The sequence below is a fragment of the Pseudopodoces humilis genome, chromosome 6 (assembly GCF_049639895.1).
Source record: "Pseudopodoces humilis isolate 2021_Gansu_Grassland_sample_001 chromosome 6, ASM4963989v1, whole genome shotgun sequence".
Taxonomy (NCBI): Eukaryota; Metazoa; Chordata; class Aves; order Passeriformes; family Paridae; genus Pseudopodoces; species Pseudopodoces humilis.
This window is the reverse complement of record NC_142205.1, coordinates 28678033-28702397: the sequence shown is the minus strand read 5'-3', so window position 1 is coordinate 28702397 and position 24365 is coordinate 28678033. Positions and strand designations below refer to the sequence as shown.

General features: G+C 33.4%; 1 protein-coding gene across 2 annotated transcripts in view; it reads right to left on the bottom strand.

The window, feature by feature from the left end:
• Window positions 1-24365, bottom strand: part of TUSC3 (tumor suppressor candidate 3) — a 111124-nt gene that overhangs the window by 45500 nt on the left and 41259 nt on the right. For both annotated transcript variants that reach the window (XM_014259925.2, XM_088056481.1), the window contains exons 3-6: window positions 18786-18903; window positions 16716-16856; window positions 16030-16170; window positions 6504-6593 (exon numbers count right to left, since the gene is read on the bottom strand). In XM_014259925.2, coding sequence (XP_014115400.2) covers window positions 6504-6593; window positions 16030-16170; window positions 16716-16856; window positions 18786-18903 — 490 coding nt within the window. The remainder of the gene's footprint in view (window positions 1-6503; window positions 6594-16029; window positions 16171-16715; window positions 16857-18785; window positions 18904-24365) is intronic.

Sequence of the window (24365 nt, the reverse complement as noted above, 5' to 3'; positions counted from 1 at the left end):
CACTTAAAAGAATGTTCCTTCCCTTGACATAGTTTGTAGGCAGAAGAGAAGCGAATCTGTTACATTGAAATGACAGCATTAGAGCTAACCAGCAAAACTATATGGAAAGGCAAGAGCTCACCAACATAAAAACACACCAGCTCTAGAAGGTTCTGCAGGATAGAAAATATTTTGAGACTTTCCTAGTAGTTCAGAAGACAATTCCCAACAGCTGATATTTTACTTCAGGAAAAAGAACATCTGCACCCTTGTACTATAGACTATGTTTCTACAGGGAATAGGTAAGATTCACAAAATAATCCATCAAAAAGAGTGAAAGATGGTGTTGCACAACATGGAAAATATGTTTCTTTCCTCTCCTCTGCCTTCCCCAGTCTCCAACTTGTAGGATTTTAGAATACAATTTTTTAATAGGTACAAGAAGAACATCTGTGTGGCTCTATTGAGAGAGCCAAATCTATACAGTGAAAAATCTCTGACTACCCCAGGCATAATATTTTCTTGTATTCAGTGTGGACTTTGTAGTGTTATCATAGTGTCACTTAAGCAAAAGTATGCTGTCAGAAGCTCTGAAAAGCTGTTCCACTGATCTAAGTCCAAATTCTATTAAAGTCAATGTTAAATTCTAATTAAGAATTCAGCTAAATCAGCTTTACTGAAGAGAAAGATAAAATTTACCTTGACTGTTCCTGAGGGAAATTAAAAACAAAAGAAAAAAATAAATTAAAAGGTAAAATTAAAAGAATTCTGTGGATGGTTAAACACTGGAATAGGCTGGGAAACCATGGAGACATTCAAAATTCTCTTAGACAAAGCCCTAAGCAACCTTTGAGCAAGCAGCTGGACTACACAATCTTCAAAGTTAATCTTCCAGTTAAAATTATTTTAATAGATAAGGCTCTTACCATGTAAATTGTTACCCTGAAAACTCAGCTTCTGAGCTTGCTAACATAGTTTTCTAAAGACTTTCCCAGGAGAGTAACATAGATATGTGTAAACATAGATATGTGTACATTTTTTCTGTTACATGTCTTGTGATGAGCATCTCTCATGGCCAGTGCAGTGAGAAAGTGTTATCCTGACCATCCAATCCCTGGCCATGGTAAGAAGCCTATAAATCCTGGGAGGAAAAATAAATGCTGCTCTTCTTTTCACCACACCTTGACCTGTGTCCGCGTGATCTATTCATCTTCAGCGGTAACAGTAAATCTCTACAACCAGTAAAGAACCAGGAAGACAGAAAAGACTAGATTCCTGCCCAGCATTTAAGCTGGCTTTACAAAAATCACTTTATTAGTAACAGAAGAACATGAACCAGTTACTCCCATGTGCCATTCTGGTTTTCTGCCTTAAAGTATATTCTACTGCATTGCGGTATCATTCTATCTTCAGATACCTCAAAAATTAATGCATTTGAGGCTTCCCTGATTTCTGACATAAGAGCTGTTCTGCAGAAAATAGTTCTTCCAAATGAAAGGAAATGGCTTATAGTAGATCATTTACACTTGGCAAAAGGAAGGCAAAGGTGGGGGGCAAGGGGTGTTTCTTGTGGTACTTGGGAGTGGTATTAGTCAATTTAAATTTCTGTTGTTACAAGAAGCAATTAAAATCTGGTAGGCCTTTTTAATTATTTTATTTTATTGAATGTTATCATGATAGACTACTTCCTGCATGATTACTTGTTGAAATTTGGTTTTATTTCATGAGAACATGTTCCATTTTTACTCAGACAAAATAAGAGCAATAGAATGGTACTATGTAAACTTCTGCAGCATGCATGTGTCCAAAAATTTACCATTTAAGAACACAGAGGTTCTAATTCTTCATCTCAGCAACACATATGTCCTGGCCATCTTCCCATCTCTTCCTTCCACAATAAAAAAAAAAAAGAGTACCAAATATTGTGTAAGGTTTCCATTTTCTAATGTCGAGGCAGAAACGCTGGTTATACAGAATGCCAATACAATCACCCTTGCAATCTCTAAAACCTTACACTGCTAGTAGGTAACATTTTTGACTAAATCATGACAGAAATTTTATTTGAAAGCTTTAGAAACCCTTTACTTTTTGTAGCTTCTGAATAGATTCAGTGCTTTGATAGCCACAGGAAAGCTATTTCATTAAAAACACTTACAGGTTATGCACTACTAATTTCAATCCAGCATGCCATTATAAATAATTGACTATTCCTGTAAAATATTAAGATTTATTTTCAACTGTACTATGGCTGTGATTAGTGGCAACAGATGCACCAAAATATTGCTGTGGTAAAAGTCAGGCCAATCTGGATACCTTATGTTAGGTACTGATAACAACCTTTATGAACTCTTTTTTAATCCAAAAGCAAGACAAACATAATAACATATCTCACAATAAACTAACTTTTGTATGTGTTCCACTGCTACCATCAACATGGCTACTTTTAGAAAAGTCAGGCATTACAGAGATAATCTTGGCAAAACATACTTCAAACATGCTTCCAGATACACTGAAGGCAAAAGGACAATGAATTTACTGTGACTTACTAAGGGTGAGTTGTTCTTTCAAAATGTTTCAGGAAAAAATTCCATATATTTTAATTAGATTTGTATCAGAAACCACAGAAGAATTAACCTTGGTAAGTGACATTTTATTGTGCTTAGCAGTAGAGGATTAGTGCAAATTAAGAATCCCAACATCCTTTGCATAAATTTTTCAGAATGTCTTTGTTTCATATTGACAAATGAAAAAATTATATCAGCTAATATTTTTTTCTTTTAACTTCAGAAACATACAGATTACTACATAACTGTATCAGCAAGAAAACTGAGTAAAGATCAGAGGTTATAAAACTACAAAAAGTAAGTAGGGGGAAAAAAAACCAGAATGAATAAGCTCTACAGTTAAACAAATATTCATATTTAATGTGGTATTAAAGGGTGTTCTATCTAAAAGATCTTTTAATATACAAACTGCTTCCTAAGGAAAAAAACTTATGTTATACTTAAGGAATTTTAACAACCTTTTGAATATAAGAAAGAGAAAAATCCAGTTAATATAGTGGCAAATAATACCATTGTCCGTTTCACAAAGCATCAATTTAGGCAGGAAAACCATATAATATCTGATAATAAAATACCATATTTTCCTCTTCACACAAAAACTTTTCTAACTTCTAGTACTTGCTCTTAAGAAAAGAAAATTATGAACTTTGGAAACCATATTAATTCAGCATTTTAGATCAAGCTTGTCCTTTTCTCTGTTCTCATTTAGAGCAAACTTCCAACCATTTTAAAGATGCAATCTTGAGCATATTGCACAACAAAAATTGTAGAATTTTTATGCATAATAATAATCAAAGAAGGCAGCTATTTCATGAACAGATATATATAAATGGTCTCTTAGCGATTGCTGCTATTTGTTTAAAAGCTGATGAAAATCTAGTGAGAATTTTTTTGCTATTAGGTCAATTAAATAGCAGCAGAACTACCTTTAAATAAGGCTCAAACCCATGTAATTGCTTTCTCCATTTTTACTTCTCTCACCACCAGCTCTATACAGATCAAGCTCTGAATAAAAATTAGAAGTCTCATAAGACTTTACACACAGACACCAACAGAATGTTTAATTGTCACTCTCCATCCCAGTAAAACAGGTTCAGATTTTAACATAACATAGTCAGTAAGGGCCCAATCCTAACAAAATTATTTGGGAAAAGGTGGAAAACTCTAGAAATAAAACCAAACTAAAGTATGTGTCAAAATAGAAGACTAGCACAATTTCAAAAACCTAAACCAGAACTGAAATAGCAAACAGTGCTACTGTGTTCAGCTTTCTACATAAAAAAATGGATGCTGTTCCATGAGTAACCAAAACCCAAAATTAGTTGATAACGGTAGGGAATAAAGGAACTACCTATAACAACTGCAACAAAAGAGACCATCAGCTTTATAGAATAGACCACATGGAAATATAAATATATGGTTTCAAAGCTTCGAAGAGTACAATAATGCAGTTAAAGCAGCTTAGGTAATCATAAACACAATGCAAAAGCCAAGAGTTTTAAGAACTGGTGATGTAAGGTGCACAAGATACTGGCAAGAATAAGTGTTGTCTAAACAAAGGAAACAGATGTCCTTTCATCTTTTGAAAAACCCCCAGGAATTTAAGAACAAATTAAGTGTCATACAAAATTACAGCAAGAACAAACCATGTAATAGGAGATATTTGAGGCAAAGTTCATGAAGACAGAGTATTACCATTTTCTCAGTCTGCTGGTATATCAGGCTAGTATAGAACTGAACCACTAATTTCTCTGAAATAGAAACTAAGAATCCATAATTTTGAACATAATAATAAAACTATTAAGCTTGGTGAGCTATTCTATGCATCCTCCTAAAACCAAAAATTTCTGTGGTAAGACTGTCAACAAAGTTTCAGACCATTACATACAAGTAATCCTTGCAAAAAACTGGCATGCAAATTTGAAATTGTTACTAAATGCTAGACGTTGGAAAGAAAGTGATGAGTTAAATTTCATCCAGATTTAAAGACATCGGTTGCTGAAAATTCACAAAGTGTTACAGTGAATTATCATGGGTTAATAAATCTCACAGAAGGTTAGATAAGCACATTTATAGCTTCAAATTCACAGAAGCACAGATAAGTGTCAGAAAAATGAAATAGGAAAATGTTTAAGTGTTATTTGAAGGAAAAAAAAACCTAAACCACAATGTGAAATAGGTAAAGATTTATAGCCTACTTGTTAAGCTTCTAACACTTCTGAAGTTAGAGCTTTAAATGACAACTATACTGGTCAGTGATAGCTTAATTAAAGCAGGATCTTGGTAATCCTGTATTTATTCTTCTTTTAATTCTTAGAAACTAACTGATTTTACTTACTGTCACGCACAAAGCTCCAAAGAGGTCTGACACATGAACAAGGAGAGACAGGTGAATCAGAGGCACAAATAACTTAGCTAAAGTAATAAAATGCATTGAAGGCAGGAAAGAATGTATGTTGACAAGTACAATACATTAGTAGCTAGAATTTAAAACCATCTTTACCATTATTTCCATTACTTAGTTGTGTGCACTAACATTCTCAAAGTAGTAGCACTTCAGACATGCAGGGTATGAAAACACAGACAAGCCAGCACAAATTCAGGAATATTTCAAAATTATTAAATGTCTTCCAAAAGACACGTAATGTGTGTAAAATTGGATAAGGTAGAAACTAATTTGTCACAAACTATGTTTTTCGTATACAATATCTCTTCTTTCTGTCACTTCATGGAAAAGTGCCATAAATTTAATACTGTAAGGCAGTAATGAAAAATTCAAAATTTTCATAAACAGCATTTCATTGAGATTATTTATGTATCATCAAATCTATTTCTGAATAACAAAGTTCACAGATTAAATCCTGTCATATTATGTCATCAATATTCTGCTTCATTCTGGATAAAACATAGATCAGTAATTAATTTCAAACTATCATTTTTTGCTACTCCAATTAAGATATGACATAAAGAGAGCTTAAAATCAGTTGTTAACATGTAATACAGTTTCCTTTAACCAGTGATGGACAAAACTGAAAATAGCTCAATGGGCCAAGAGTTATTTAACAAAAAAAAAACAAAACAAAAAAACCCCAACAACAGCAACAAAAAAACCGGAACACTTTACTGGTCATTGCAAGTTTTGTAGAGTCCATCTCAAGAAATCCCTGTAAAAGTGGTAAATATCAAGGAGTGATTAGCCAAGGTCATTTTTACTTTCTTAGTGGGCAAAGAGATTTTATTCTCCTGAGATGTGATGAACATCTGCTAAACTGTGAGCAGGAAGAAGCAAATAAGGTTATCCTTTAAAGGCAGCAGTAGCAGGATATAAAAGTAATTTTGGCCATAGTTAATTGTAGAAACTTAGTAAAGCTGATAGTTGATAGTTTAAATTGAAAGAGCATAGAGATACAGGAAAAAGCATTCTGTAAAGTTTAGTGGACAAGCTACAGACATGATGGAAAATGGTATAAAGCACATGAACATACTTGGCATCTCCTTTTCTAATTAGAAGGATTGGGAGAGGAAAGTAAGAGGTTACAAAACCTCAAAGGTTTCTGTAAATAAATGTTTGCGTAGCCTAAAAGGAGGAAACAAAATATTTATTTTCCACTGTGTGAGGGAGCACATCCCTATAAAAAGACACAATATCTACATTTATCTTTGGGCAGTGGGAATTGTGTGGCATGGAACAATTTCTAACACCTTCACTACAGCTAGGAGCTGCAGAGAGAGAAGTTTGAACAACACAACCATCCATTTCATTGCTCAAATCAGAGATGATGGCACCTTCTAAAGATCTGGAATTCCAAAATAGACTCTGCTTGCAACTAGATTTAACACTCTGACAGACTTTCATACAGACCTATGGAACTGCAATTATTTGCAACTGTAGGCTCACTGTAGCCAGCGACTGTCTACACATCGCTTCCCCTCAAAACAAAATTAAAATAACCAACTCACCACTTGTCCATTCTGAGGATTTTTATGTGCATACGGTGGTCCACGGATGTGATTCCACATCTGACCAGATGTCATAGCAAATACAACGCACTACAAAAAAAAAAAGAAAAATAATATATTCATTAATTTACTGTGAGAGACTGAACAGAAAACCATTCTACTGGTTATTCTTTCTTTAGATATGTAATTTTTTTCACTAACCAGACACAGTATCTACCTCTATTTGAATTTTAGGATAGTATCTTCAGATGCAGATAAAATTCTTAGTAACTTCTACCATTCTGAAAATGAGTTAGCTCAAGCCAGATTTTCCAAATCTCACTTGAAATAATCCTAATCATATTTACACATCTACATGACAAGTACTTGCAGCAGCAGAAGGCATTCATTGCAAATGTTCTAAAAACAAGTACTCAAGATTTATACAACCTTCCATGAAAATACTTCTGCTTCTAAATCCTATACAAATATTTAACTTACCTTTTGCTTTCACGTGACTGAAATTATATATAATAGAAAAAATCCAGTTATCAAAAAAAAATAAATTTGTCCTGTTTTATGAAATTTTCATGGTGTGTTCTATATGACTGCTATTCATTTTAGCTATGACAAAAACCAACGGTTCATCTGTTGGAAAGGTTGAAAATTCCCTACAGAAAAAAGTGTGAAGTTAGGTGAGGGATGTGTGATAACTGTAAAAACAGACCTTAATTCTTGTAGAAGATCATACCATAGAATATACATGACAAACACCAGTCATACCAAGTGTCATTAAGACTATTTTAAAGAGGAAAATACAGTATTTTTGATTACCAAGTGAAAGAGATAGGAGCCATGTATCATGTAAATATGTCTGTAGTTTTATCAGCACAGATAATCCTTACAAAAAACATTTTAAGTACAGTTACATACACACATATTTTACTGTACATCAATATTCCCAATAGCATCATAAAGTCATAGAGATATAGGTAGATGGATCATGAATAAAAAAATTCATACCATACTGACTAACTAAACCAGGGTTTGCCAAAACCCTTTAGAGTGTTTTCTTTAAAGAACATTTAGTAACGTGTTTGTGAAGTAAATATAAGCTAGCATGGCTCTGTATCTCTGTAAATGCAGCACTGCCACCTCTACAAATATGAACAAGGTCTTACAACTGAATCTTGTAAAGCTTTATTCAAATCTGTCTTGGCTTTCCTGGCTTTGGGTTTTGTTTTTATTTGGGGTTTGGGTGGGTTTTTGTTTGGTTAGGTTTTTTTGCTCTTGTTTGGTAGTTTTTGTGGGGGGTTTAACTATTTAGCCAAAACAGCAATTTTTTTCCAAAGACCAGGTGACCATACCTAGTTTACATTACACTGGCATATTACTTTTTTCCCCCTATTCTGTTTAGAATGAAACAGATAGGACCAACATATTGATGTAGTACAGTTATGATGAGATGACAGCAGAGACAGCCAAAATGTAAACATAGGCTACAATGTGTCAGTATGGAATGACAAGAAAGGATGCACAGGATTACACTGGAGATCCCAAGCCTATAAATATTACAATAGTGAATAATGAAATACAGACATGGGAGCTCATCAAAAACAGTTTTACTGCTAAAAAAGAAAACAAAGGACAAGCATCCAACATATTTAAGACCACCTCGATTTACACTGTAAATTCTGATGGAACGTTTTGTTGCAGGTCACTGAAGAAGCGCAAAGCATGAAACAGCCCCAGGTGGACCCTAAACCAAGGAGGAAGAAAACAGCATCATACTCCTCCCAGCAAGGACTGTGGAATGCTGATAACTCACCATAATACCACATTACCCCAAAGCAAAAGAATGATCTCCAGATCTAGAGAGAAGCAGTGGAAGAGTAATCATGACATAAGACAAAAGCAAAGATACCAAGATGTGCATGCAGAACTACTTAATTGTGGTGTTATTATAGAGACTTCTCTTGCAAGAGAAAGAAAAGATACATTTCAAAAACAGTTTAATTACAACTTTCTTGTAGTGCTACAATTTTAATTACAATAAGAGCATGTTCTTAGTTTTAATATAAAATCTGTTGCATTTTGCTTTTAACAGGTTTTGGAATGTAACAGCATAAAAATTAACATGGCAGATGAAGACATACTGGTAGTGATTGCTAGGAAATGGATTGAGTTTTAATTGCAACAAAATGAAAAGAGTATACAGTGACACTGCTGGGAAAAGAGTAACAGTTATTTCTATATCTTGCAGACTGTTTTAGTAGAGAAATTGATACTGCAATTTTGGTGATGAAACATGTAATAGATAGCTTATGTGAAAACACACAAGTGTAGAAATTGAAAACATGGGTAACAAAAGTGAGGTGAAAGGTATTTAGAAATGCTGTAAAAATAGCTGAAAAGTCAACGACTGAAAGATAACAGATGCATAGAGTATACAAACTGTGCCTTTCTGAAAGTGTGTTTTCCATGAGAAGTAATTTTTCTCATTTTTAAATTACTGTTTGTAATTTATATTATCTAGGGCCAAATCTGCTTCCATATGGAAAGATCAAAAAGACTCTACCTCGTTTTATATATAGTCATATATTTTATAGATGATATATCTCCCAAATTACTGAAGATCTTTAATGCTTTAAATACCACACAGTGAGACAGTATATCTAACAAAAAAGTAATTAGAAGACACAATAGTGGGGAGAAGAAAATGTCGAGTATAAACATAACTGAAAAGCAAGGATTCAACAATATGGTTATTTAACGTGAAGGCATCTTTCATCTTCTTTCAGTTCAGACAGTTAGTGACCAAAAAAACTAATTTGGTATACCACACACTGGATCTGCCATGATTTCCTTCCATCATGTTCCTTTTCATGGTGTTTTTCAAAATTACTTTTTCAGCAGCCAAAATACATTTTCCAGTTTCTCCCTTATCCTTTTCCAATCTCCATCTATTTTAAGTATCCTAAGAACTGAGCATTTTCACCATATTCCTTATGCAAGAATTTAGTATGCTACATATAGTGTTTGACATTAAAGCTCATTTCACTGTGCTCTACATTCTCCAATTACAATCATCTGTGTAAAAAAACATTGGAAACTACAGACTTGTAGTGTTTGTAAAATACACACCATTATTTGTAGAACAGATGCATGCATCTGTAATTCACGCTGATACACAATGCTTACCATTCCAAATGGCAGTTTCCACAGGATCCCACACTGGTATCCGAAAGTTTTCAAACTAACCATTACTGTGAGTTGATTTTTCCCAGTTAGAAACTTTGCCAAATTAATTCCTACAAATGATCAACCTTTTAATGAGTTCATATTTGTTCTCATATGTAGAGAAAGGGCACCTTCCTGCAGCTTTCTTGGATCTTGTCAAAGTTCAAAGAATGAAAACTGGAGTAAAGGAGAAGATTCAAGTTGAGCATTTATCTCTGATAACAATGCCATTTTTCCATAGTAGAGTCTGCATTTCAGCAGTTCTACAGAGAGGAATACTACAGACACACTTTTCATCCATCTGCTCCTTTCTTTCTCCTTGTCAGACTCCAAGAACTGCTGCATGTCACTTGATTCATCAATGGAGTTCAGGGTTTTTTTCAGATTTTAAGCTATAAGAGCTTCCAGATTTAGCTAGCTTATTCTGCATCTAAATTATAAAAGCAAGTGGAATTTTTGGCTCTGTAGCCAAATACTGGTGTATTGGCTTGTGTAGTAGAAAGGAAAAGAATGATCTACTACAACATAGTATGGTTCCAAGACCAAATGCCCATAGGATTTCTTCAGTGGCCATTCAGTCCACCCCCATCACCAGTCCTAGCTGAGTACACTCTTTGTGTAGATAGATCTACTGCAGGACCTTATTAACAATTACAAGTGATGCTTCCTTGTGGCTTCCATCCTTAGTTTCACTAAGGGGGAGACTGCTTTAAGCTCACCTGCGGTGCACCTGTGTGTAAATCACAAAGTTTCTAAGAACAAATACAAGGTAAAGTAAGGACCAAAAGTCCCAGCAGCACACTGAATTGCGAGCAAGACACAACTGCACAGGTACATAAGCAGAAATTTTCAACTCTTCTTGGTCTTGCAAACTTTGCAAATTATTTATTTGGGTTTAATACATCCCCTACTCAAAGGCTTATGTTCTATTTAACACTGTCTGCTAGTTCATTAAACAAACCTGCTAGGGACTTAAAAAGTAATTTAGTATGCATTTTGAAGAGAAGCTTTCTATTAGCAGATACTACACAAAGCCAATAATTAGATTTCTTTGCAAGTTTAGACACAAGAACATGGAAAACATTTTGTAATGTAAGAAAAGTCATGACATTTTAGATTCATGATTCATTTATGAACATAGTTAAATCCAAGCATAGGTTCGATAAAATGTGGACACATGACAGCTAGTTCTACACTTTCTATATTGTTCTATATATGTATATTCTAACCATATCAGAATGATTCTTTTAAAGAAATGTAATCCTTTCTTATCCAGTTTAGCCTTGTTTTTGCACTCAATGAAGGCTCTCATGCTACGAGAGCTGTATTCCATTTCTAAATCCATCACTTATCAGACTCTCCAATAAGAGTTACAGAATTAAGGGACAAAGTACAACACAGAAACAAAGAGAATGGATTTCTGTATTTTTAAATGTGCATCTCTAAAACCAATAACTTTATGAAGAAGAGGAAATTAACAATCAGAATTTACTGATGCTCTTTTGAGATGTCTACCTAGTCACACAGAGAAGCCTTAGTTTTTCTGTGTATCTTTCAATAAAGCACATTAATTTTCTAATCTTCATTTCCAGAAAGGGGTGAAAAAGGCACTAGTAGCCATAAGACCCTCCAAACTCCTTTGGGCCAATAACTGTTGATGAATGTACTATGTGGTGTAAGTACTGTGGAGTGTATATGCACAGTACACACTTCTCATACCCATTAACTATTATGAGAACAGTAAACACAGACTTTGTATCCTCATTCAAGTGACCTGTCATATTTTGCCCAATAGGGTTAACTCCTAGGCACCTGCCTTCTAATCTCAGCACAGATTTTATCTTCACTGATTCTACAGGTATATAGGCAAATCTGAAATATATAGATAAAGTAAAACTGAAAATTACATGCAGAAAACAACAGCTTGGTAAAGAAAATGCTGTCAAAAGACAGCAGAACAAACTCTCAGTACATGCACTGTTGTCTAAAATGAAGTAATTCCTTATCAAAATTATTAGAACCTTGCCTAGTTTATACCATCTGACCTTTTCTTCCCTCTGCTTAAAAAATGAAGAGTCATGAAGAGTCCAGATTCTTGTTATCAGCATAAAAAGACAGGAGACTGCAAATATCTAAGGACTGAAGTGCTTCGTCATCTTTGTGTTGGCATGTCAGAGGGAAAAATATCCATAGATGAATAGCAGAATTTGAATTGAAGCCCGAGATAATCTAGGGGATAAATTTTTCATGTGATTTCAAAAGACATCTTTTGGGATATTATGTACTGGGACTCAGTCATCCTGGTTTGCCATCCTAAAAGTCTTCTGGGTAATGTTGCAAGTGAAAATGCCTAAGGCATACAAGATACTACCAGAGCCTGCAGTGCTTCAAAGAGGGAATGAAACCACAAATATTGCTGTTGTGCAATCTAATTCTGAGGGCAAACCAATTCAATAGTCTTGTGTCAGCTGGCACTGGAATCAACATGTGAGATCAAACCTGTGATCTTGCTTCTCCAAGTCCATCAAAACTATTAGATGCATCATTAAAAATTGCATCCCTAAATATTCTTCTAAAACACTACTGGAAATACTGTCTATAAGACACAACATTTTTATATCAACAGAGTTATCAAATTAACATTTCTGGGATCTTCTGTTAAAACAGCACAGACTCTTTATGTTGAGAATTTCCTTCTAATTTTTAACAACAGATCACTCAATCAGGCAGAGTGACACCATCCATTTTTCATACAACTAAAAAGTATCCAACTTTTTTTTCCTTTTTTGTAAGATTTGGGAACATAAAAACTGTTCAAAGCAAACTGAGAAGCTCTAAGAAAACAAGAAAGAGAAAACAAGAGAGTCCTCTGTTTGCAATGATACAGTTTTTAGGCACTGAATGCCATAATCTCTATGAGAAAGTTTCTGTTGAAATTAAAAAAAGTTATTTTCAGTATGTTTAATGAATACTAGCTACCTAGAAATACACCCAAAAAGCATTTAAACCCCAAACCTACGGCTTTTAGAAAAGTACTTCTGTGCTTTCTCAGCTCCATACCATCAGAATAAACAACTGCCAATAAGGAACAAAATAATTTTCAACAACTCTGTTGAAAATTCAGGCTTTCTGTAGCTTTTATACATCTTTCCATGATTTCTCTATTTAATATGGTTTTGAAAGTTCAAAAAAAATTCATGAGAACATAATGATTTAGAATTAAATATTTATGGCTTATTTATACCCTTCACAAGCACTTTCCTAGGCATTACTTTCTCTCTTTAACTAGACACCATTTTATCAATTTTTTTCTTTTAATGAGCTTTTATCAAAAAAGAAGCTCTAAGTTTTAGTGGTAGTAAGAGAATCATTGAATAGAATGATTTTATTAGTGACTTCCCATTTTCTTCTATGAATCGTAACGAATTTGAGTCATTAACAGAGGTCACCCGTCCAAAAGTCTGCAATCTGGAGTCCCTGCTGATTCCATCAAAAAGAAGCCATAAAATTAAATTCTATGTCTGTGCAGGTCTGAATAAAACCAAAAGCATTTCTGGTAAATGTATGATCCTTGCAAAACCGTCACTTTACAGGGTATGGGGCTTTCACTACATTGTGAAGTCAGAACAATAACAATTAAAATAGTGAAGCATTGGCTCAATGCCCTGATTAATTATGATATATTTTCAGATATAAGACCTTTTTCTAAAACGTCCTTTAAGTGCTATTAATTTTTAAAGTAAACAGAATTTTACAGGAAAAAGTATTAACAACAATATATGGCATTAATGGTATTTTAGTTACTTGCTTGTCAATACTATCTTCAGGATGACAATTACTGAATGACATTAATACATTTCTTAAAGTATTTGATTACATTTGGGCCTATCCTCAGGAGTTCAGTTGAATATCATTATATGTTTTCTACACAGCAATTTACAGCTATGTTCAGATGGAAACTGTTGAGCTTCTGCTAAAGAGAACAGCAAACACTCTAAGAAAAATTGATGTGTTAATTTTTTCAATTTAATTAGGAATTTAATTATATCTTCAACTATTTATTACAGCTTGTAGTAGAATTACTCTATGATTTGAAGAACTAATTTTTAACCTCTGCAAGACAAAAATGATACTTCCACAAAATATTCAAACTAACTTTTCATCTGAAAAGTCTGAGGAATCAAATTGAGATGAAATTGCTGACTCCAGAGATAGACTGCATGGTTAAACAAAGGAAATACCACTGATTACATATCCATATTTGATTTCTGACACAACTATCTATCTTCATGTGATATTATTGTTTTAAACAGGTTCTTGCTAAAGATTAGAAATTAAAAAAAGATTAGACTGATACATATCAAATGTGAGATTTCTGGTGGTAGAGCATCTTTAGAAAATATTATCATTGAAAAATAATGTTAATGTAGAAAAATATATGGAACTAAATATGAAAGACTGGGAGACAAATGTCAAACCTCTGGTCTAGATCTCAGGATATTCCAAATGACATCCTGGAACAGAGAAGACATTTTGATCCTGGCTCTCTAGATCAAAAGGAAACTTCATTCTACTTGAAATCTAGTCTTAGTGGTGGTTTATTTAAAAACATGTTCTGTATTCCTTCCTCAGTGAATGGTGCAGATTAACAAACAGCTTAAATAAAGATGTTTTCCTACATTAGTAGGAAAACCTATGACAGCACATGAGAGAAAACGGAATTATCGGTAGCCATTCTTCAAGATTAATGACAAATAGTAAAGAATTCTGAAAAAAGAGCTTTCCTTAAGATATTATTATATTGTAATTTATAATCTAGATATAAAAATTATAACTCACCAGATACTACGCAATTTTATCTTTGACCTTTATAAGATAAAGGCTGCCAAAAGCCCATTAGCTGGTAATACCACAAAAACAAGATATCTTCTCACATTTTTTTAATCAGAGCAGAATAGCAAACCAGTAATATGATATTGAAAAGGAAAAACCAGTTTTAGGATAATCTAAGTCTAGCAGAACTAAAATACACAGAACTATAAAATAGCCCAGGTTGAAAGAGACCTCAAAAGGCAGCTGGTGACAGCTTTCTTGGGAAAGAGAGCCCAGGATGAGAAATAAAATATGAATGCTGATGTACAAACAACACTCACATTCCATCCAGTCCTAGCCATGTCCTTTCAAGAAAGGTTAATTCATATTCATACAAGTTGAGGAAAAGTCTTTAAAATGATCAAGGGAATAAATAATAATTTAAATGGTAAAAGAATAGATGTTTTTGTTGTGAAAAACATGTGGATGAATTTCTAAAAAATACTGTTCTTCATTAACACAAGTACTAGTGCAGAAAAGTATTGGATTGGACTCAATAATTACAGACATTATTCTAGTGTTGAAACTCATGCTCCTGATGGCACGTCCCCGAAAATTAAGTTTTTGATGCTGCTCCTCAGATTTTTCCTCATCTGTCAGTCACAATGATGTCAGAGGAATGAGTGCTTGTTGATACACTATAACAACATGTACCATCCCTGGGTACTATTTCCTGTTTGAGACAGCTGAGTAAGTTGCACATCCCACATTTTTCAGTCTTCAGTCTACGAAGTTATTTGAAAACCACCATGTAAATATACACACTGCAATACACTATTAAGCAAATTAAAGCTTCATTCATTTTTTATGGTTTTGAGGATTTAGTTGACTAATATTTCAAACAGACTTGGCTAGATCTAGTCTTTCCTCAGAGCTAACACTAAGTTCATCCTGTTCTAATTTAGGTTAACAGGAGAATGTTAAGGTGAGTACTACTGAAACCAGTTTTGAAAACAACTCCCTCTTTTTCTTTGTTTCTCAGATCTTTTATCACTGTTTTACAAATATGCAAGGCTTTGGTTCTTTCTCAACCTTTCATTACTCTAAAGTGATATCAAACCACAATCAAGTCTGACATCAATATCTACCAATTGATCAACATTTTGGATTTTATGAAAAAAGGGCAAGTTGAACCATAGGCATAAACATCAGTAACAATTATTGGAAATATTTTCATATGTTCAAGTTTCAAGTTCAAATGAAAAACTGCAGCTATCAGGGAATTCACTAATTTTCGGTGAGTCACTCATAGTAACTGATACTCACTTCTTATGAGAATTAGACCCAAAATCTGGATTATGAATCTTTTTCTGGCAGTACCATTCTGAACAATGTACTAATGCAATAATTTTTTATTTACCATGTAAATAATGAGAACATATATGCTAAGATAAGAAGTTAATAAAAAGCATATTAGAAAGGAAAATCTGCATACCAGAGCTGCCATGGCCCAGCCAGTTTTGTTATAGATGAACTCTAGATTATTTCTTCGCAGGTATAATAAACCACCAACGAGAGATACCAGAAGAGCCAGTGCAATTGTACCAGAATAGTTAGGAGGCCTGAACACCCTAATCTGGAAGGAAAAATGCAAAAGACTGTAATAAATGTTTACATACAGATCATCTTCCACGTAAAAATAATGGACCACATGAAATCTGGTTTCAGAGTCAGCAAGACTAGTCCCTAAATATACTTTAATAGGAAAAAATAGTACTTTCTTTAATAAGCACATACTATGAAAAAAGTTCATGTTTAATTTTGAACTGTGCAACTCTGCAACATTATTTCTTTAACAGATTTGCAGATTGTGTCTGAACTAAAAGCAGCTACCTTCAAATCTAAGTATTTTGTAAACAGTTTTGTAAAGCACATTTATTAACCACTAATAATTGCTACTTGTTTTTATCCAGAATTAGACTACATAAAATTTAACAAAGCAAGACTTCTGCAGACTGCAGAAGTTCTCACAAGTACCAAAAATGTTATTTTTTTTTAATGTGTGGTAGAACCCTCACTTGACAAAGAAAGTTATTAAGGAAAGACAGAATTTATCATCAACCTGTCTCAAACCACAAAGATACATTTGCCTTCAACTTTTAAAATTGTTGAAAGACTTACATGAACATCTGTTCTGTCAGCTATCCATTTAGCTAGCTGCTCAGCTGCAAATCCAATTCTCTGCAGGTCAAATGTGTCAGCTCTCTTGGGTTTACCCTTCGGAGGAAAATGCATGAAAGTCGGAGCAGAGTTCATATTCAGCTAAAAAACCAAGAAAAACAGTAGGAAAAAAAATTAGTAAATCTATTCTCAAAATATAACACCACAAGATCCTCAATAACACGAATCTAATTAGCATAAAAATATCACTTGCCTCCATACATTACAGTTTTTCAAACATCTTCATATAACAGCCCTCAAAAAAGAGTAAAAGAGTGCTCAGAATATTCCTTCTAGTAGATTCTTCAGGATGTTTAATTATTTAGAATGTTGCAACCACAAGCTTTCCTATATAAGAGTGTCTTATATTTTAAAGTTTACACACTCTAAGACCTTTCCTGTAATTGGTAAAACAGAGACCCTCATCCAACCAATCTATTAAAATATATTAAGATATAATTCTAAGGGAGAAAAAGGTGATGCAGTATGGAGCTCTTTAAATAAAGAAGTATTCTTGTTTAGTTCCTGAATAATGAATTTCACACCACATTAGCAAAACTTTATATTGAATTAAGTACAGAACTGAATTTATCAATAGAAATTACCAACTATTAAAATATTTTCCATTTACTGAAATGATTTGGAAATAAAAAATACTCCAAGAAAGGCTAAGATACATGTGAAATAGTTAAATCAAATATTTTATAAGATACAGAAACATTCAGACATTGTATAGAGTTTGGAGGCAGCTGATCTGGAACTTCTTTATCATTTCTCTATAAACATGGCAAAATCTGCAAAAATCAAAATCCCACTACATTTTGGGTTTTTTTGCATCAGTATTACATGACTTTGCACACCTAAATGTAAAGTCAGAACTGCATTTCCCTCAAACCCACTTTAATATAGTCATTAGTATAATTTATTCTTAACACTCTGTCTTTTAAAAAAAACCTTCTTACATATTTATGCTTAATTTTTTCTAAATGTACACATGACTTTAAATGCATACCATTTGAAATAAACTGAATTTGTGCCCTGTTACACAAGGAAAAAGTAGAACTGGACTCTTCCAACATGTGTTGATTGGTTTAAGTCAAGATTAAACAAAATATTTTGTATTATTACAACCATGCAGGTTACAACAAACTTCTATAGTCTATATAGCCTATAAGTTATAAAGCTTTTATTGTTTATAGAAAAAAATCTTTAATTTTTAAAGTATAATCTTAAGTCAATAACCATTTCTTACGCAATGCATTCTAATATTTCAACTGGAAGTAAAAATGTTTATTAAATATACTATTTAAACTTTTTTAAGTAAGTATTTTAAAAAGACATATTAATCTTTCTCCCCAAACATTTTAAATCGCACACTTCACCAAAAGGTGTTTAAAACATATGCGTAACTTCAAAGTTTTTCAATCCTCCCAATCTGCATTTTTAGCATCAATCAATAGATAAATATCAAAGATAAGCATGTCAGTATTTAATATTCATTCTCAAGGGATGCCTTCTTCCTTGACTTCTCAATTTCAGAGCAGATCTTAAACTGTTCTCCAACTTTCACTCTTCATAGCCAACTAATAAAATATAAACCAGTCTCTTCTCTTTTCCCTGAAGAACTTCCAGACTAAATATTACTCAAGCTAAAGAATATTGTATTACATAAAAGCAATTAAAAAGCTCTTTTACTAAATAGCTCTTTTTTCCCTAAGGAGAAAATAAAGGAAATCTTTAAATGAAAATGTTACTTACAATGTGTTTAATTCTAAAAAATGGGCCTATATATATATATAATGCAATCTATAAACAAAGACTATAAACTACACTTGGAAAATACTAGAAGTGGTTATTAGTAGAGTCTGTCTTCACTGATTTCACAGCAACTGCCGTGTTTTTAACCAGGAGGAAATTGTATACAAAACAGGGGTATGCATCTACATTCAGAAAATAATTTATCTTGTATTATTTGACAAATTGACATGTAGTTCTAAAAATTAACAATGCTTTAAAGTATTCAACATTTACCTGCTGAAAAACATCGGCCCCTTCATCATAATCCACTATTGTGAAAAACAGTTTGTTTGAAAAAGCAGATGAATAGCGCCATGAATTAGCCAGCACTTGATATTCCTCATTAGCTTGCCTGTAAAGAAAAGAAACAAATGTATATCCATATGCCATCCACTTGCAAAAAATATCCTATAATCAGCTGCAATGGTTAGATGAATTACATTTGCAGTATCATTCTCAATATCCATACTATCAATTAAAAAGTTTCAGTTTGCTATGCAACTTTTTGCTTCAAACTGGTCATCTCCAAAATTAGAAATGTGTTAAACTATACAAGAGAAATCCCAAGATGATATTAAGAAAAAGTAATGTTTTCCATATTTAAAAGTCTCAGTAAACAGGACTGGTCTGAGTGGCAAGTATCAAATAAATCTGCTCACAGATCCATGCAAGGATATGCTTATGTGACCCTTGAGTGTGCTATCAGGATATACTTGCCAGAAACAGCTACGTATAAGGAATTCTGAAACTAGGGGACAAATAGCACACAACTATGAAATGTATGTTCCTAAAACAGCAGTCATAGAAGGAGAGCCAAAGAAACAGCTAAATACTAAGGGGAAATGACCCTAACTGAATAAAAAGTAGCCTTGTAAGCAGTATAATAAACTCCAGATTATTTCTTTAAAAGTAGTTTTAAATGTGCTCATTTTGTAGAATACATAATCTTTTCTATCAGCACAAGGTGTTTTTCTACTAAATATCCTCCAAATAAAGTAACAAAAAACCAAAACCAAAAAGCAACCAACCAAAAAAACCACCAAAAAACCCAAAGACAATGCAAAGCAAAACAACTTTTCCCTGACTTCACTAAGAGGAAGGGAAAGACAAAGGGAACTCCAGAAGAATAACACTAGAGACATCCTCTACACATACAGTGCCATAAAACTACAGGTTATTCCACAGAACAAATCTATACCAACAAAAATTCACAGGAAAAAAAAAAACAAAATGAAGGAATGCTTGCAGTACTTTCTGATTTAGACACACTCCTTTGTTAATTTCCATATTACTGTTTATTCACACCCACTGTAGAGTCCAAACCAGGGTTTTACCACTTGACAACTCATCTTTGCATATGGTAAGATACAGAAGTAGTATAAATAAATGTGTTCTGCAGCTTTTCTCAAAACAGTGTTTCCAGAAAAACAGTTCTGTGTTTCATGGTGCAGAATACTATTTAAAAGTTGTAAATGCAAAAATCTGTTTGCTGCAAGAGAAACTCTGCCCTAAACATATATAAGAGAGAGAAAAGAAGGGGAAGAGTATTACACGATCACAAATATCATAAGACCTTCCCCATTTCTCCGTAAATGAGATCAACCTTAGACATGAAATATATTACATACAAACTCTGGCACAGTTGTGTAGTACTAAGAAATCTACTATACATGAGAAAACGTATGATAAAACACCAAGAGTTAAAATGAAAATTGATGATCTCTTACTTCCACAAAGAATTAAATAACATGAAACACAATAAAACTCAACTTTCACCCTTATTATCTGACTCGGTAAAATTTGCTACTGAACACCCTAACTCAGTGGGTAGTTTGCAATTAAAAAAAAGAAAAGAACCAATTTAGGCATTAGATTAACTACTTCTAGAATCAGCTATTATCACTAAACAGATATAACATATTCATTGTCATCCTGAAGAGGGCAGTCAGACAACATCAAAGGAATGCTGTAAAATCTTAAGCAGTATCTGTAGTGCACTAAGCAGTATCTGTAGTGCACTGTTCTGTTAAACCTGCTACATTTAAGCTGAACCATTTTTATTATAAGAACAAGATGAAAATCAGTTCATCATGATGCCACCATTCTTCTTTATCTACCTTTCAGTTGTGATGAAACAGTATTTCTGGGAAATTCAAATACTCTACTTATGGTCTCACTATTTGAGAGGACACTTGTTTCCATTGATCTCCATGTATTTTGCATCTTTAAACTATTTTGAATTAATGGGTAATATTTAAAGTATTATTTTGCAAAAGGCTGCATTTTTTTAACAGACTCAAAGCACAATTTCATTCTCACACTGAAAATAGCAAACCATTCTATGATGGATCCTCAAAGAAGCTCTTGAAGGGTGTGGACGAGAGTGAAACAAGGAGCAGCATGAATACAGAGTTAAAGGATTACCACACATACAGAACTGATGATCATCCTACACACCACTATATCATTTCCAATTGCTAAATTTCTGATAGAATAATATTAGTAACTTTTTGTAGCACTAGTTCATTCCTTTTCAGACACAGTAACAGTAAAAAACATAAGCATTTGACTGAAAAAAATTCAGTCTTCAGTTATCAATTATCAACTTGACAATATCAACTGTCAAGTTTTTATCTACCCATCTCTATAATTAGTTCATACCTGTTCTATCAGCTTCTTCCTAGGAAGTAATGTTATTTATGCAAAATTACTAGAATAATTATGTGAAAATCTATAAAGGCATAAAAGCAACGAACTACACTTGGTCTGAACTCAGCAAAACATAATGTTAGCACTGCTCGTTTGCTTGACATGATTTTTTGATAGACGGAGAAGATCTGAATGTTATTGCTGCTACAGTCACCTCTTTAGAATTTCATCATAATAGCAACACAGCAGCTAGCAACAACAGTAATATTGACCAGCTGCCAGAAAATAGTGGCCAGATCAAAAAGGAATGCTACTATTAGATTTACTCAGAAAATTCAATATACTGGCAAGTAAGCTGCTAAGCAAATGCTCTACAGAAATTCTTCCAATACACAAGAGTTGCTCATGAAATATTGAAAGTTATATTTAAAAAGATTAATTATGTGTGTGCCTATAGCAGTTAATCAGATTTGTATAACTTCAGCTATATTTAATGAGATTAATTTTATTCTATTGGTCTGATATTATAGTAAGGAAAACACAAACTGAATATTAGGAAAAGAATAAAAGAGTGTGGAATTATTTGAGAAAGAAAGCAATAAAGCATTATTTTCTGGTACACTGCATACAATACTGACAAATGTACAGCTGTCACAGAATGTACTACCAGGTTACTTACTCATTCTTATCCAACTGCTTAAAGTAAACTGTGCTCAGTGCTGTGACTTACTTCCAGTACAATTTTAGCTTTTATTTGGAATGGTGTTCCCCAAAACTAAAGGAATAAGAGTAGTAAATGCATATTTTGACATCTCAGTGTCAAGAAGACAATAAATTCAGAATGTTTACTTGATTTTGTTAAGGATGACTTATAAAGCCTTGATGAAAAGCACTGAAAAATCTACAAATATGTGCAGAAAATTCACTAAACACAACAGAGAGTATAAACACTCATTGAAAACCACACAGGTTTTGCAATCTAGGTATCTATAAAAGGGGAAAGCAAGCTAAAATCCATGCTATTCTATTTTCACCATCCCATGAAATTTTCAATATTCTGTGGATGAAAAGAAGCTATGAGATCTTCTTCTGCAGAAGTTGTAAAGTAAAAGAATAAAAAATTGTGATCTCAGGAAGAATAAGAAGTGCCTTATGATCCAAGTGTAAAATTACTGCCATGTTAAGCAGGACACATCAATACTTCTATCAAGGTTCTGAAGCACACTGGAAAAGCAATTGCAGAATTTTCAACAGCTCGTTCCAAATTTCCTATTCCTTCATTGAACAAAAGTTCAAATGGTAATTCCCTCTCACTACATTTAAGAGACCTGTCAACGATTTTCACACTATCTGCTCTTTATCAGCCAGCAAAAAATTGAAAGGCATTGGATCCGGTTTCTTCTTTCTGATGATGCTCCTTGACTGTCAAAATTCTTTTTGCTGTTGACCTAGTCTTGCACCAGCTACTTGAAAACATCTCTCTTCTGAGATTTTTTTTGAAGTAGGGAAACCAACAAAATTTCTCCTTTTTCAGAATTAAAAAACCTCCTCTTGGAGATCTCATTGATAGGATTAATAATAGTATGTGGAATCTCTTCTCCTGTATTTTGCCATTTCCTTCCATGCACAGAGTCAACAGAAGACACATTCACAGCCCTTTACAAAACAACATACTACAACATTCAGCTCAAAACTTAAAAATACATAAACTGTATGTTGAATTATAAATTACCATATATATAATCCTGCAAGAAGGAAGAGCTTCAGAAAGAGTTAAATTTGAGCTCATTCTGCGGCATGCTTTCTGCAATAACTACAAGCTTGTTCCAAAAGATGTTATTAATAATTTCTAACAGGGTTCAGTCTTGTCACTCAAATTAAACCAAAGCAGTCTTTAGAAAACATGTGCCAACCCTGAAAAATGGACCCATCTCCCCGATGGCTTACATATATCTTTTCTATGTATCTCACATATACATTTATATTCACACATGTATTTATACCCACAAACAACTTCAGCTAATCAAAATAAAACTTCTGATGCTTTTCAAAACACAATAGTCTCGTCAACATAGGGTTGAAGAAAACTACTACCCAAACTCCTCTGCATTACCAGCCACTTCTTTTTTGTTCGTAGATCCTCTTTGCACAGCCTTTGCAAAACTTCATTTTCCAATAATTCTCCAATTTTCCAATAAATTTCTCATTTTCCAATAATCTGAAAGCAGGTTTTTTTTTATTTCCACTGTAAAATGCTAATAATCAACACAGTTTTCAGCTTGCAGCAAGTTTTTCTTCAGAAGTTGTTATCTGCAATTTTTATAGTCTTTCTCTGTTGCATTTCCCCATTTTTCTCTTGATCATTTATGATGGTAATTTTAGGCATCAATCTTGATTTGCAACGATTAAAAACAGGCTGGGTTACCTCTTTAAAAACAACATTTGGGAATTCACAGGCATAAACAAGCATAGTAGAAAGTATGCAACACAAAATTTTGTTTGTTCCAAGTAGCTGTAAATTCACAGAAAGATGTATATGTCTAATTGACATGTTTTGACTATTATCTTATAACAAACTAGTGGCACAGGTCAAAGTACAGAGCCCGCCCACCCACTGAAACTCACCATCTTTAGCCTCTGACAGTGCTCTCATCTTTTCAAGGAACACTAAGAAAAAAAAATCAACACAAAATATGCATCTTTTTGTTGATGGGCTTCAGCTGTTGGGGAAAAGCTCAAGTGACCAGTCTCATTCCTCTAATCCAGATATCCTTTTCTAAATGAAAATACCCCAGCAATGAATTTTCAAAATGAATCAGACAAATTTTGGTAATAAACAAAACATCTCTTGTATGCACCTGTATTGAAAGCAGAGATGGTTGCTTTTGCCAGTCAGATAAGAGAAGAGCTTAGGAAAAAAACTAAAAGACTTCATAAAATGTGTTTATAGAATGGTCAGATGGTACAACAACAAACAAAAAAGAAGGAGTTAAATATAAGAATGAAAGATGCAAAGGAGCAGTCAGCATCAGCAGGCTTGAGCTAAAGCCCTTTTGCAGCTGAAAATCAAAACACTAATAATCAAGTGAGGCAGGGGGGTCACTGAATTCTCTCTGGTGAAAAGGTGCTGATCGCTTTAGAAAAATGTAGTGATAATAAAATGAT